The sequence below is a fragment of the Pogona vitticeps genome, chromosome 1 (assembly GCF_051106095.1).
Source record: "Pogona vitticeps strain Pit_001003342236 chromosome 1, PviZW2.1, whole genome shotgun sequence".
Classification (NCBI taxonomy): domain Eukaryota; kingdom Metazoa; phylum Chordata; class Lepidosauria; order Squamata; family Agamidae; genus Pogona; species Pogona vitticeps.
Window position 1 is genome coordinate 249,651,638 of NC_135783.1, and position 15,359 is coordinate 249,666,996.

Consider the following 15,359-nt stretch of genomic DNA (forward strand, 5'->3'; position numbering starts at 1 on the left):
ACATGGTCAGAACCTGGTAGTTCTACTGCTTCCATGACTAACATCATTGATTATACTTCCCCCCCACCCCCATTTGCCATCTTTTTTGAAACCAGAAAGGCGGTGGATGGAGGTATTTCTATGAAATGAGCAGATTGTATGCTGGCATTTTTCTAACCCAAATGGGACTGGCAGAAGAATATTGGATAGTTCTTTACACTGTTTTTCATTTTAAAATTGAAGAAGCTCAAAGGATTCCACAAATCTCTCTAATAAAAGAACACTTTTTTTGCCCAAGATGAAATAAGGTTTAAAAGTAACAAGGCATTAGGAACTGTTCTCAGAAGCATATTCTTGACTTACGAATTAGCCAGTTCTCTGCAGTAAACATTTGTAGAGTTGGTGATTCAAATATCTTATTTGAATGGCTTACCCTAAGCTCACTTTTCCAGTCTAATATTTGATTCACACATTCAACCAAATCTTTTAATTTGAATGGGCAAAAATGTATTTGTTATAAATATAGCTTTTAAAACCAACCACAGAGGTTTGGTGGTAGTTGGGAGATTGATCAGCAGGGCTTCAACTGGGCAAAAATTTCCAGAATTTCTAAGTGCAGAAAGATCAGCTAATGCCAAATGTGCATGCCTTTTTTCCGCAGTGACCAACATTAACATTTGTGAAAGTGTTTTGCTTGGTTTAGTAAGTTGCAGCAAATGTGCCAATTGAATCTGGAAATTATGGAGCAGTTGACTTACCAAATCCCCACTGATTGAATTGGTCTACTCTAGCTGTTACTTACTACACTAAGCAACAAGATTTCTGTCATGTAGCAATTTAATCTGACATGTGCAAGGGGATGAGATTAATTAGCATGGAAGTTTCATATCTCTGAAATCAGTTTATTACTTCAAAATTGTTTCTTTCATGCCGTGACACTTGCATGCAGAAATTCTAGATATTATTTAGGAAAGAGAACAGGAGGCTAGAGTCAGTCTATTCTGCAGTCTCTCCTCTAAAGAGGTAACCAGTGCTATTTAGGATATAACTGACTGGAATACATCACACTAGTGCTGCATAAGGGTAAGTATCAATGGTGTCTCAGTGTTTCTTACATTGTATCTGTCAATGATGCTTTGTATAAGAATCACAGTAATTAATACGTGTGGCGTGTTCCCAGATTATTTCACTAGCTTGAGGCCCAGTATATATTCCCTTCTTTACGCTGCCACCAGTTGACCTCTGTCAACAATATTCAATTAGAAAGATTGAGGTCCATGCTGAGTGTAAAGTTGAACAAAATAGGTTTATTGGTTACAGTTTACTTAAACAGGTTCTTCACAGACTTTAAAGTATTCAGTAATTTAGTAATAACTTGTTTCACTCTTAACTCTCTTAACTTCCTCCCTTAACTCTTCACTATACCACACTCTCTAACTCCCACAGACTAACTTTTTGACTTCAGACTCGCATCTCTGACTCAAACTGATTCTTCTTCTCTGCTTCACCCCTCCCTTCTAGTTTCTCTGGCTCCGCCTCCCAACAACTCCTGTTGGTGCATGCAAATATCCTCCTACATGAGCCAAAGCAGGGTGATCACCACAATATGATATAGCAATGGTTTAATATTTATAATGTAGCAATAACAGCTTAGCAGGTTTCAGTTTCCAAAATAGGGTACTTCTTTACAAATTACCCCCTTCTAACAACACAGAAGCTCCCTTCTATGTCCCAATGTAAAGCTATGTATGGAAAGATGTTCTGAAATGTAAGTAGAATGTCTGCTAAAGGAATAGTGAGCAGATAAAAGGCTGTCATTCGCTAATGTTTTATTTATTTGTTGTATGCCACATTCCTCCCAGGTGGCAGTACTCAAGGTGGCTTAGTGTTCAGAGTGTCCACCAAAACTTCACAGATATTACCGTATTACATGGGAGTATTATTTGTGGGATTATATATAGTGCAACAAAGGTAAAAATGTAAGTTTACACTTTAAATATTGGAATATTTTGTAAATAAGAGGAACTGAAAACATTGTCAAAGTGATTTTATTTTGATTAATAGCTATTGTTGCAGGATGAATGTTCTTTCAAATTCAAATAGCAGCTAAAACAACATATGTTGTGTAGTAGTTTCTTATTAGAAATGCTGATGTACACCTTGTCATCCCATGTTACATAAACAATATGCTGCAAATTAACATATGCCATATTCCTCTGAGAATCTTGCTTGCAGATTGATCTTCACAACAGCTAGATCGGACTGAACAGCTAGGTTTCCATCATTTTGAGGCAAATGATAATTGCCATTTCATCTCATTCACATCCTTTTACTGATGGACAGTATATTGGGAAATCAGTATCTCTGATGAAATATCTGTGATGCTTTATAAAGCACCCAAGGAATTCAAATTGAAAATAGAAATGGGAGATAAAAAACCTACCAAGCAACCTATAGCAGGAGATAACATGTATGTTTAACATCCTCTTCGCATCCAGGATCCATAATATTTTTTAAACCACTTCACAACCTAACATTTGATCACCATACATTTTTAGTACAAGTCCTTCTTGGATATTTGGATGATCAAATGTAACTCAGATGGCTCTTCAAGGAATTCTTCTGATGTATTAAGTTCTATCAAAGTGGGGAGCATCATTTCTTACAAATGTCAGGTCTTATTGCTGTCACCTTTGGCTAGGATGAAACCTATTTCTCCATGATTTAAACATTGAATTCAGCAGACAGAGGCCAGATTTCCTATTTGTCTTTTCTGTCAAACTAGAAAAGAAAAGAAAAACCCTGCTTATTTATGAAGCTTGTTTCAAAGTCTTAACAGTTCAACTGCTGAAATGGCATAGGCCAAAAAGCAAAGCAACAACATAAAGATGATGTAGCATTTAAACTTCAATCACAATGTGTCACTGTTGAATTGACAGCATACAAACACAGATTCTAGCATAATTTAGACTGATTGCTAAATGAAATTAGTAAAAATGGTTCACTCATCCCTGTAATGTGCAGTCAAGTAAGAACAGATTACAGTATAGCAATCCTAACAGGGCTTCCAAGGTAAGTGCGATGTTTAAAGAGTGGTTTTACTGGTTCAACACCCCAATGGGTTTCCATGACTAAGTGTGGACTTGAACCCATGCCTCTTGAATCCTAGCCCATTACGCTATCCAGTAGCCCACATGATATCTTTCTTCCTTACTCACCCTTGCCACACATCATGGTGGCCAAAAAGAGAAGGAAGCAGAGAGAATGTAACTGCCTGAACATTTCTTGGTGCAATCTCTCCCTCAGTTTCTCAAATGCTGTTAATGATTTCCATAAGTGATGCTCATCTATTGAAAAACTTTGGTGCTACCACTGTCTACATTATAATGTCCTTTGGCTTTTCAACACAAGTATTTCTCCAAGGAAAACTGCTGAATAAATAAGGCAATTATGGGGAACTTACCTGCTCATTTGTTAAATACAACCTTCTGTATTGTATCTGGCCTACCTTGTTCCTGTGTGTCCCCATATTACTTCCATTTATTTGGGGTGGGGGAGGAAGCCCATATGTCTTTTTATAGGAGAGATCGCTGTCCATGCAGATGAAGTATTTTAGCATTGAATCAAAGTCCAATTGATAGATCCAACTGGCACAGATCCACCAAATCAATAAACTTACACAAGTGTGAACTTACCACTTTTGCACACTGAATCACCGGTTGAAATCCTGTTCATAACGTAAGCTAAATCATAACTTACTCTCCATTCACCCTGGTAAACAAAGTGTCCCGGTGTGATTCTTGGAGTGCACATGTACCAAACTAGTGTGAGTGCATGCTGCCAGGAATCATAGGAGGGTCACTTCATTTAATGGGGAGGAATGAATGGAAAGTTACGATATCACTTAAGCTATGAACAGGATTTCAGCCATTGGATTTACCTTTCTTGAGACTAATAACTGGATGTAAGCATAATGCCTCATTGTACCCTTTTCACTTTTAATTTTAAATTACTTAATATTTTAAACAAAATAATCTACTGTAGTATTTCTGGATCTAAAAATGGAGCATAGGATTTTTCAAATGAAGCATCATAGTAATTTGCAGCTATCGGTGCATTACTGGATTCACAGCCCTAACATAATCTGAGCTATTGTTCTATCAAAATAAAGTGACACATGGGAACATCCAACTAGGAAACAATCACATCAATAGGTGAATTCCAAAGTCCTGTTCATGGATTTATCTAGGAGAGAAAGTGCACAATTGGAAATGTCTAAGATCAAAGTGTTTACAGATTAATGAATTATATAAGAACATAAGCTGGATCAGGCCAAGGGCCCATCTAGTCCAGCTTCCTGTATCTCACTGTGGCCCCACCAGATGCCTCTGGGAGCACACAAGACAACTAGATGCCTGTCTCCTGATACCCCTCCCGTGCATCTGGCATGCGGAGGTACATTCCTTTTAAACCTGGAGATTATACATTCCCATCATGGCTTGTAACCTGCAATGGATTTTTCCTCTGGGAATCTGTCCAATTCACTTTGAAAGGCATCTTGGCCAGATGCCATCATGTGGCAAGGAGTTCCACAGACTAACAACCTACTGGGTAAAGAAATGTTTTCTTTTGTTTGTTCTCACCCTCCCAACACTCAATTGGAATGGATGTCCCCTGGTCTGGTATTGCGTAAGAGGTTCCCTCTATCCACTTTATCCATTCCCTGCATAATTTTATATGTCTCAGTTATGTCCCCCCTCAGCCACCTTTTCTCTAGACTAAAGAGCTCCAAACGCTGTAGCCTTTCCTCATCAGGGAGGTGCCCCAGCCCAGTCATCATTTCAGTCACTCTCTTCTGCACCTTTTCCAGTTTTACTATGCCTTTTTTGAGGTGCGGCAACCAGAACTGTACACAATACTCCAGGTGCGGCCTTACCAGCATTTGTACAATGGCATTATAATGTTGCCTGTTTTATTTTCAACCCCCTTTTTAATGATATCTATCATGGAATTGGCCTTCTTCACTGCCGCCACACACTGGGTTGATACTTTCATCAAGCTGTCCACCAGCACACCAAGATCTCTTTCCTGATCTGTCATGAACAGCGCAGAACCCATCTGCTGATAAATAAAGTTTTGCTTTTTAGCCCCAGTGTTCATTACTTTACATTTTCTTATATTGAAATGTATTTGACATTTTGCCACCCATTCTCTTATATAAGTTTTGGTCTAAAGTTTTGTTTTTTTGTACTTATATACCTATTAGAGATTTTACAAGAGAAGTGAAGAGAGGAAGTTTTCCAATCACACTTTGCTACCTTTTCTTTTTCCTTCTTGATTAGCTCCTTCAATTCTGCCTCCCAGCCTAACAGTTCCACCATTTTTTTCACTCCACCGATGACATCTCCAAGTTCAGCCACATCATTGTATTTTGGCTGATGTGCAAATGGCCCCACCAAATCCCGATTGATCAGTACACGTGGAATAGAGGAACGGACTGCGCCTGCAAGACTGGCAAAGGGCTCCACCTGGAAATCCAAACACCAAGAGAAAAAGGCTGTGTCTGTCCCCAAATAAAAATCATCATGGCGCAAAGGCACTCAAAACACTGAGCATTCTCGACAAGAAACCAATCCTAAGGCCTCAAATTCTTAACTAAAACCGGAGGCCTACCTCAGACTTCTCCTTATTGCCCATTCAAATACTTTTAAAATAAGAGGGTTATAGGGTATTGCAAATCAGCCTGCCAACAGAAAGGAAGGTGTACACTTAGGATGGTTGTAGGCAATGGGCAGCTATCAAGCTAGTGTTCAACTGCAACCTCCATCCTCCCTGACTGCGAATGTTTCCAAGGTCTGATGGGAGCTGCAGTCTGTCAACATCAGAGCAGTACAGGTTGCCCACTCCTGTCTAAGTGCTCAAAATATATCATGCATAACATTATTTCCAGCCATCCTTCCATCAAGCCAGGAAGGCAAGCACCCAGTTTTAACCCTAGGCAATATAGGGTAGCAGCTGAGGTGGTGAGAAAAATGATTTGCTTAAAGGCCATCCAGTGAATTATGGCTGAGCTAATATTTGTATCCAGGCTTTTCTGTCCCATACCTCATGCTCTTAAATGCACATTATGCCAGCTACACATCTCATTTAACTAATTCCAGCAGTAATCAAGGAGAGCTGTGCAGTTTTTATTTAGGGAGTCAGATGTGCTGATTCACCACTTCTATCTCACCTACATGCAGGTGGCTTCAGCTGACACAGTTGTTGATGGAGCCAGAGCTCACTGCACCCTGGGCTTTATACTGCTTGCATTGCCAAGATTCTTGGTTCTGTGCACAGTACTTAGCTGGACCCTCTGTCATCTGTCATCTTTATTTCTATCCTGTCACCAAGTGACTGAAAGATTCATCTTTTCCCTCTCTGTCAAAATATTACAGATGTCCAGAGTACAGGTTGCTGTCCTCTGAAGATGCCGGCCACAGAGACTGGCGAAACGTCAGGAAGAACAACCTTCAGAACACAGCCAAAGAGCCCGAAAAACCCAGAACAACCATTACAGATGCTGCTTACATTTAATGTCCTAAACACTAAGAAGCCTGTTCTGATTTAGCAATCTGTGTTCCTCAAGCTATTTATAAAGCCGCCTGATGCATGTCCTAAGCTGCATCTCATTTATCTCTGAATCGCCACCCTCTCTTTCCCTTTAGAACCTCACTGCTTACTCTATTCTTTTTCGAGTTCCTGAACCTCTTTGTCATAAAAACCCCGCTCTCCTTCTCTTCCCGTGTTCGTGATGGCCCAGACCTCAAGGGAGGTGCCGATGATGAAGAGCAGGTCCGCCATGGGAAAATCTGTCACATGCAAGAAGAAGCGATGAGGGAGTTCTTCCCCAAAGAACACAATGTCCGGCTTGATGATTCCAGTGCATACGGGGCATTTGGGGATCTTGTCAGCCAGCACATCCCCCTAAATTAAAATCACACATAGTAATAGAAGGTCAGCCCATGCCATGCAATATTAGCCACAATCTGACATATTACCTGAAATGACAAGGGACACTTTACATAAGAAGAACTACACGGGGTCAGATTGAAGGCCTTTCTGGTCCAACATTCTGTTAACACAATGGCCAATCACTTGCCTATGAGGAGCTCTAGAACAGGACATGGGAGCAACATACCCACTGTCTTCAGTTCCCTGGCAACTGACACAGAAAAACATACTGGAATAAATAAATAAATAAATGCATGAATGCATGAATGAATGAATGAATGAATGAATGAATGAATGAATGAATGAATGAATGAATGAATGAATGAATGAATGAAAATACTGCCTCTAATACTAGAGGTGACACATAGTCATCCTGGCATTCCTTAAATACTATTGACTGTATATACAAAGCTGCAGTGCAACTAAACTACGTAGAATCTTGATCTAGGCACAACCTAATATCCTCTTGGAATAGGCTTCTGATATTTCTGAAGTATCTTCAGGTTGTCACTCACCCTGAAGTCCTCCCCAGGATAGGACCTTCGACAGACCGTACATGTCGCTGTGGCGAATGTGCCGTGAGCCTCCACTAGTTTATCTGGAGGGATCCCAGCAACTGGAAGGCAAAAAAACAGAACAGGTTCAGTTCGGCCAAACTCTTCCCAGAAGCCAGTGTTAGCACAGTGGATAATACTCTCCTGGGCAGTGTACTACCTTACCTCTCTCCAGCCCATCAATGTTCTGTGTATACAAACGCAGGAGGAGCCCTTTGTCTAGCAGAAGGCGGAGGAAGTAGTGAGCATAGTTGGGCCTGTAATTGCCAGGGTACAGCTCCTTAGCTAACATGAAGAAAGGTTTAGGATTGTGGAAGAAGTAGTTTATGTCAAAGATGGCTTCTGGGTATGGAATATTATACTGCTGGAGGTTACTGTAGAGACCACTCCCAGGTGTCCTGGAAAGAAAAGAGAGGAAGGAAAATGGGGAGCAGAGTAAGATTGTAAACCAAGCAATCGCAAGGTACCTGCTCTGTGTATATGTGGGAATGGAATCGATAAGAAGAGCGTGAACAGAGTCTAGACATGCCTCTCCAGGGTCACGTACCCACAGTGCAGGTGGCCTTGCCCACTGCCATGTTGTGGGCCTGAGGAACATTCATGGAGCCAGTTCAGCTCTCCAGCTGGAATAAGCACTCCTGCTTTGAGGGATGATAGAAAGGGAAGGCAGAACTGTGCTGCTGCCATCAAAGATTGGCGAGATGGTAGCTGATCAGACAGTCTAGGGAGATGAATTCACACAACACAAGTGAATTCTGATTAGTTGTTAAAGTGCTTGTGTCTAGGCAAAATGCGATCGATTAAACATGGGGAGCAGGTAAATTATACTTGGTCAACTATGCTAAGTCAACTAAGAAACAAGGTTCAGCCACATGGAGCATTTCTTCCTCATCCTCTGTAACAGTTGGTGTTGCTTGACATCAAATGAACATGGGTCTTACTGGGGCTTTTGTCAACAGTCATTCTAAAACCCCACTTTTCTTCCCCTTTAAAAGAAATAAGAAGTTTTTAAAAGAATTATTCAAAAATATTTCAAAACACTTGAAGAAACCATTCAAAAACACAGGTCCTGTGATATACAAGCTCCATTTGGTATGATTGTTGTGGGTTTTTCAGGCTCTTTGGCCGCGTTCTGAAGGTTGTTCTTCCTAACATTTTGCCAGTCTCTGTGGCCAGCATCTTCAGAGGACAGGAGTCAGAACTCTGTCTGTGCTTTGGTGCAGTTTGTTTGGATAATTGAGTATTTATAGCTGTGAGATCAGCTTTTGTCCTTTTCAGATGGGTGATTATGGTGATCAACATTTTTGTTGTTGTTGTTGTGGGTGCATTGCTGTGATAAGGTGGAGAGGGATTATCTGTCACTGTGATTGATGGGTGTTGTTAGCGTCATCCATAAACCCCAGGAGAGCTTCAAAAAAAAGTTTAAAACTCAACAAAGCCTGGCTCCCAACACTGAAAAATACAGCCTGCAAAAGGTCAACAAACTCTACTCAGCCACAAGGACCAGGGATCACTGCGCAAAAGACCAACTAATGACACCCATCAATCCAAGTGACAGATAATCTCTCTCCCTTTATAACAACAATACACCCACAACAAAAAACCACTGATCACCATAATCACCCATCTCCTGAGATGGACAAAAGCTGATCCCACAGCTATAAATACTCAACTATCCAAACAAACTCCACCAGAGCACAGGCAGAGTTCTGACTCCTGTCCTCTGAAGATGCTGGCCACAAAGACTGGTGAAACATTAGGAAGAACTGTCAGAGTATTGTAAATTTTATAGGCCTGAACAGGTCCAGACTGTAGTATTGATGAACTGCCATGATGATCACCTGTGTAAGTGCTGAGTCACAGTGACTAAGAAGAAGATGATGCAACATCTGGGCATGATGCAACACCCATGTAAAGGAAGATGATGCAACCCTTGAAGTGATTGGACAGACGCATCAGTTCAACTGTATACAAGGGAACATTGTGAACATGAATGTATCTCCTGCTTTCCTCTATGCTACTATCCTCTATGTACTTTGCCTCTATTTTTGCTGCCACGCCAAAGGTCCGCTGCTTTGTATATTTGTACACATGTCTTTTTGTAGAAGAAGAGTGTGTGTGTTTTTCTTCAATCAGAGAACTCTGCACATTAAACAGCAAGAAGCTGACAAGAACAACCTTCAGAACACGGCCAAAGAGCCCAAAAACCCCACAAAAACCATCAGATCCTGGCCGTGAAAGCCTTCGAGGATTCATTTGGTATATTATATGTTTTTATGGATTGTAGCCACCTTCTTTAGCTGCATGGAACGTAACCTCAGCAGACAGACCTTTATATAATGGGGAGAATGATAAAAGATGGAATGAAATTATAATGCTTCGGGTCCACTGTGTTGATGATCAATCAGATTAATTAAATTAATTAAATTAATTAAATTAATTAAATTAAGAGCCACTGACAATTCTTGGGGAGGACAAGGATCTAACTGGTAACTATTAAAAGTCACCCATAAGTCCAGGGCAGGTAACAGATACATTTAAGCATAGAAACCAGTTTAGCACACCTGAGGCAGGTGTGGTAGATGTGGAATCTTCTCATCTGTGCTTCAATCCATTCCTAATCTCCTTTGGATATCGGCTGTCTTTCATACCAGCTCACTGGAAAACACTGATGCACTTCTCGAAACTCTTTTTAAAAGTATTTTTTGTCCTGGATTGGGGAGGAGTGTTTGTTTATGGATGAGTCCTAACACACTGATAGCTTCCTAATCAATAAACTTCTCCATTTGAACTTTGCCCTGTGAATTAAGCAAAACAAACTTCTGGAGATTTTTTTCCTTTTAAAAAAAGCCTTTTTTTCATTCTTCATCGTGTTGGTACAGCTTTGAGGTTTATGTCATCTGGATGGTGGCAACTCTCTAAGAATTTAACAATAGTAGCACATATTGTGGAAACCAGTCACGTAGCCCAAAACTACTTTTAATTTCTGTGGTTATTTCTTAAAATACATTGACCTTTATGACGTAGCAAGGGATCTGATTTTAACTTTAAGGATATGAGAACAGAGCCTAGCCTGGTGCCATGTTGGAACAGGACATGTACAACTGAGAGTACTGTAATACTCTCTCCCTGCAGTTCTAAAAACTGCTGTGCATTAATTGCCTCTGCTCTGCTTCTCATGTGAAGAAAGCATTGTGATGGCTGGTGAAAAGAACCTTCTACAGATGAAGACTTCTCTAGGGGATGGGTGGTATGGTTTCTACAGTCAAGAGGATAGGAACTTTGATAGCAGCTCTAGGCATTACCTGAAATCTGGGATTCCACTGGGCGTGCTGAGCCCTGCTCCAACCATCACCACTACTCGCTGGCATTCTTTCTTCTGAATTAATTCCATCACATCCTTCAGGGTGAGCTTTTCCTTTCCACCACTATTTCCCCTGCTGCCAAGGAACTCCATTGAAGAAGTGGATAGGGAAAAAGTCTTTGCCCACTGAAACCTTCTGGAAATGCAATAAACACACAATAGGCACAAAGAGGCATATTTAAATGGGCTATGAAGTTCAACACAGGAAGCAGCAAAAAAAAAGTCCTTATAAGAACTGAGGCCTAAATCCAGGTGTTCAGCTGAACCAGAGCAGACCCACTGAATCAACTGCTCAATGATAAATCAACAATTACATAAATCCTATTGAATTAGCAACTCTAGTTGGGACTAACAACTGGAGTTAGGTCTCACAAATTTGTTACAGCTCACCTCATCAGACGCCTAAAGGTATTCAGAGGTTTGTATATAAATACATTACAACTGGGGGAGGGGATTGCTGACAATAAAGTTAGAAAAAAAAATCTAAAAATAACAGTGAAAACTATCTCATTAATACGGCCACACACAAAACATTTATTGATAACACAGACATCCTAACACAATGTCAGTTGCTAGAATGAATTGTTGAAGCCAAGAGAATTTTTTCTCAATTCATATTGGGAATACTAGGAATTCCAAACAGATGATTTATGCATGAGAATATCCATCCATGGATTTTTTTGTGGATGGTGATTATTCGGCTCAGGAGCCTTCTCACCCACATTATTTTAGTATTGCTATATCCCTATTTGATCCTTGTTCTCCAGAATGATTAAAACAAGAACAGGTGAACACACAAATCAGCATTACAAAACAGCTTCGCCCTGTGATTTACAGAAATTGGTGGGTGACACTTCTAACCACAGAGTTGTGCTATCATTCTTTTAAAGGCTCAAACAATTCCACATCAACAGCTAAGTCCTGCAAGAGTTGTTGGCAAATTGTATATACTCTTGTTTCATAACAGAGCCTGTACAACAAACCATTTTGGGTACAGTGAGTGGGAGGGGAAACTTCATTTGGAAATGAAACGAGGGAGCTTCTAAATGCCCAAAATGCTATTGGATAATTTACAGACACTCAAGACAAATTTCAGGCCAATTGACAAAATGTCAGTCACACATCAATCACTTGCCTGAGCATGCACTTGGCACCTTTTTAAACTGCCACAATTAACAGCAGCAACTTCCATGATTCCTGTTAAGCATGTTTAAATACCCAGTTAGATTTTGACACTTGTACATGATGGCCAAGTTCTGGGACTCTGAAATCAATTCAATGAAACAGTTCTTACATTCACTGCAACTACTAAGTCTATCAAGTCAGGCAAAAACAAAAGAAAAATAAAAAAATAAGAAGACAAACATGTTGTGGCACCTTAAAGACTAACTGCTAATATTTTATAGCAGTTAGTCTTTAAGATGCCACATTTTTGTCTTATTTTAATTTTAATTTTTCTTATGTTTTTGCCTGATATGCTCGCACTGATTAACATGACAACCTCTTCTATAACAGAGTTTATCAAGTTATCGTTCCATTTCGTGGCTCTCAACATTCTCTCTGGCATGACAACAGGCAGTACAATCTAAGGCAAAGGCAAGAGGTGTGGCATCTGGCTTGCTGGCTTCCCTGCCTTTCTCCTTAAATAAGGACCTAAAGTGGCTTACATCATTAAAAGATAGTATGTAAAGCTAACAGCAGTGAGTACACAGTATTAAAGGATCAAACAAATGCTACAGTAAAAAAAACCATAAACAAAAGAAATACCAAAAGACATTCAAACCCATAAAGTACAAAAATTCATTTTAAAAAAAAAAACAGTCAGGCAGTTAGTCATTAAGGGAAAGCTTTCCTAAAGAGAAAGGTCTTCACCTGCTTGTGGAAAGACAGAAGAGATGGGGCCAGCCTGGCCTTCTATAGGAGGGAGTTCCAAATGTAGGTGAGAGAAATACAGTAATTGAAGAGGCATGTAATGTCTTAGCAGAGCAAAAGGCAATCCTTGTTTGCAGTGGCACATGGTTAGCCGCCACTGGAAAGAAAACACGGGCCAGGACTACAGTATCTGATTCAATGAAACAGTTCTTACATTCACATTGTTACACTGATGCCCAATCTCTTCTCCAGATAGTTCAAGGCCATATGCATGGCCCTTCCATCAGGAGGGAGAAGATATATACATATGAGTGGACTACATGCATAAAACAAAAGCCCACATTTGTTAAATTAAGACAAAAATGTACACATATGGCGGGGGGGAAATCAAGTCATACCTCACACTTAGTAAGCTTGCCACATTTTTCATGCCATTCTCTGGGATCCCTTGCAGCAAGAGGTTTCCATTTGAAGGGCACAAGATGGGTCTTAATGAAACTGGGAGCAGATTTCTGCATAGCATGGAACCAGAACAGCTCTTGTAACAATGTTGTCGGGCCCATATTGAGACATGCCGCCAACCTAAAAGAATGCACAACAATCACTTTCAAATGGAGATGCTTGCAACAAGTGAAATGGAATACCATTCATAGTTAATTTAAGTTTTATAAGCTTGGCACTTCCGGCAGAATGTAAATGATTATAAAGTGCACAACCTATATTAGGCAAGGAAAAGACTTTTCTCTCTCTTCAAAGACAGATTCACAATCTATACAATATGCAGGAACAGAAAGGGAAGTATATGGCAAAAGCGTGAGTTTACATTCTGTCAATTAATTTTGGGTTTGGTATACTAAAAGTACCTAGAGTGGTGTAGTGAATGTAGTGATGGACTAGGACTCAGGAGAACTGAGTTTCAATCTCTCCTTTGCCATGGAAACTCACTGGGGGGTGGCAACTGTAAAACTACTCCTTAAATATCGCCTTGATCTTGAAAGCCCTATTAGGTTGGTAGAAATCAGTTCTGACTTGATGGCACATAGCAACAATATATGAATAGGCATTCATGTAAAACAATACAAAGTCTAAAATAGCTAACAAGGGAGAAAGCATGACTTGGTGCGTAGGTTATACATGCAGAACACACTAGGTTCAATTTCTGCCACAAAAATCTCAGTCAGTGGGGTCAAGAGAGACCTCTGGCCAACACCAGGATTTTGATGAACTACAGAAAGTAATAATAGCCATTACTAATTTGACCAAAGCTGCTTTGTAGATTTTGTTATCTGCCCTATATAATTATGCAAAACACACATCACTTTCTTCAAATACTTGTCACATCTTACATTCCAGTTCACACTCCTCCATGCTATGCTTTACACTTCCCCAAAAAATTTGTGGCCTTTTCAGATCAATCATTCTTTCTCAGATTATACTGCCACTTACTCATTAACCCATCAAAACTTGTGGCACGAAGTACATGCCTTCCTGCCGAGATCCTGAAGTGTAACTTGCAGTTCATTCCTCTTTGCTGTCACTGCTTCGTCCTATATAAAAAAAAACAGAGAATCAGGAGAACGTTTCTCAGCCTGCTTCCCTGTGAGAAATAAATGATTCCACCAGCACGGGTGAGGAGAGGGCTGTCCTTTCCCCTTTGGTTTGTTATGCTAGCGATCTGAAGGCTCAAGCATAGGGCAAGGCACTGTTTGCTTCCAGTGATCTTGAGTTAATATGAACAGCTGAAAAACTCTTTACCGTAATGTTCCTAATAGAGGAACCTGTGACTAGCTAATACTTTTTAAAAAATCAATATTGTTGTTGCTGTTGTTATTGTTTACCCTTTGTAATAGCTTAGCTGATGAAAAATGATGATGGAAATGAAAGACGCTACTATGAAACACCTTTTTATGCAACAGAATTCCAAACCGAGTATAATTTCTTCCTCTGTACTGCAAAGAAAACACAGGACCCACTGAATATATGCTCTGTGATAGTGGGAATTCACAATGGCTTTATATCAGGTATCATTTGGTCTTTCAATGCTGAGACTGCCCAAGAAGCAAAGCATTGTATTTCATTCAAAAGCCACTTTGAAAAAGTCTGTGCTCACAAAGCCTGTTGCTATCACTTCAGTTGCCATTTTTCTAGAGGCATCAAGATCTCTTCTACATCTTCATCAACCACACTATAAATTTGAAATTTGATTGACTGTGGAAGACTGTTCTCTGACATACTGAATTAAAACTGGTACACTTGATTTTACTGTCATTAAAATGCAGCATCATGGCACCAAATTCAACAAAGAAATAAAAGGAGGGGAAAAGACTTTTGTCAGGGTCTAGAGATTGAGATTTGCTGTTCAGATTTTGGAAATCATAGAAACAGAAATGAAGAGGGACAGAAAACCATCTAGTTCAGTCCTCACAGCCATGTTACCCATCAACCTCTACATAGCAGAAAAGTGTGTAGTATATATATATTTTTAATCCTCCACACTTCAAACCACAAATTATTTATTTAATTTGTAGCCCTATTCCAGAAACAAACTTAAGGTTTGCCCTCTAGATTATCAACTAGAAACACATAAATATTGTTCA

The 15,359-nt window shown here is 39.9% G+C and overlaps 1 protein-coding gene across 3 annotated transcripts; it reads right to left on the minus strand.

Annotated features, from left to right (window-relative positions):
- Positions 1 to 1,266: 1,266 nt before the first annotated feature.
- SIRT3 (sirtuin 3) lies at positions 1,267 to 15,152 on the minus strand. 3 transcript variants are annotated; one of them, XM_020806989.3, is made up of 8 exons: positions 14,209 to 15,152; positions 13,161 to 13,344; positions 10,832 to 11,023; positions 7,692 to 7,924; positions 7,488 to 7,588; positions 6,784 to 6,945; positions 5,298 to 5,507; positions 1,267 to 2,760 (listed from the first exon to the last, which is right to left on the minus strand). In XM_020806989.3, the coding sequence occupies exons 1-8, from the start codon at positions 14,282 to 14,284 to the stop codon at positions 2,740 to 2,742; spliced, it is 1,179 nt and encodes a 392-aa protein (XP_020662648.3). In that variant the 5' UTR covers positions 14,285 to 15,152; the 3' UTR covers positions 1,267 to 2,739. The 3 variants fall into 3 exon arrangements, with proteins under 3 accessions (XP_020662648.3, XP_020662646.3, XP_020662649.3); XM_020806987.3 differs by having other exon boundaries at positions 10,832 to 11,026; XM_020806990.3 differs by lacking the exon at positions 1,267 to 2,760 and having other exon boundaries at positions 5,299 to 5,507; positions 6,702 to 6,945; positions 10,832 to 11,026.
- Positions 15,153 to 15,359: the final 207 nt, after the last annotated feature.

What these genes read in the sequence shown, in the direction of transcription:
- SIRT3 (XM_020806987.3), bottom strand. Translation starts at nt 14,284, where the DNA reads ATGAACTGCAAGTTACACTTCAGGATCTCGGCAGGAAGGCATGTACTT. An exon ending in AAGTTTTGATGGGTTAATGA is followed by an intron (nt 13,345 to 14,208) that starts GTAAGTGGCAGT and finishes GCATTCTTTTAG; the next exon opens with GTTGGCGGCATGTCTCAATA. An exon ending in ATCCTGGGGAGGACTTCAGG is followed by an intron (nt 6,946 to 7,487) that starts GTGAGTGACAAC and finishes ATTTTAATTTAG; the next exon opens with GGGGATGTGCTGGCTGACAA.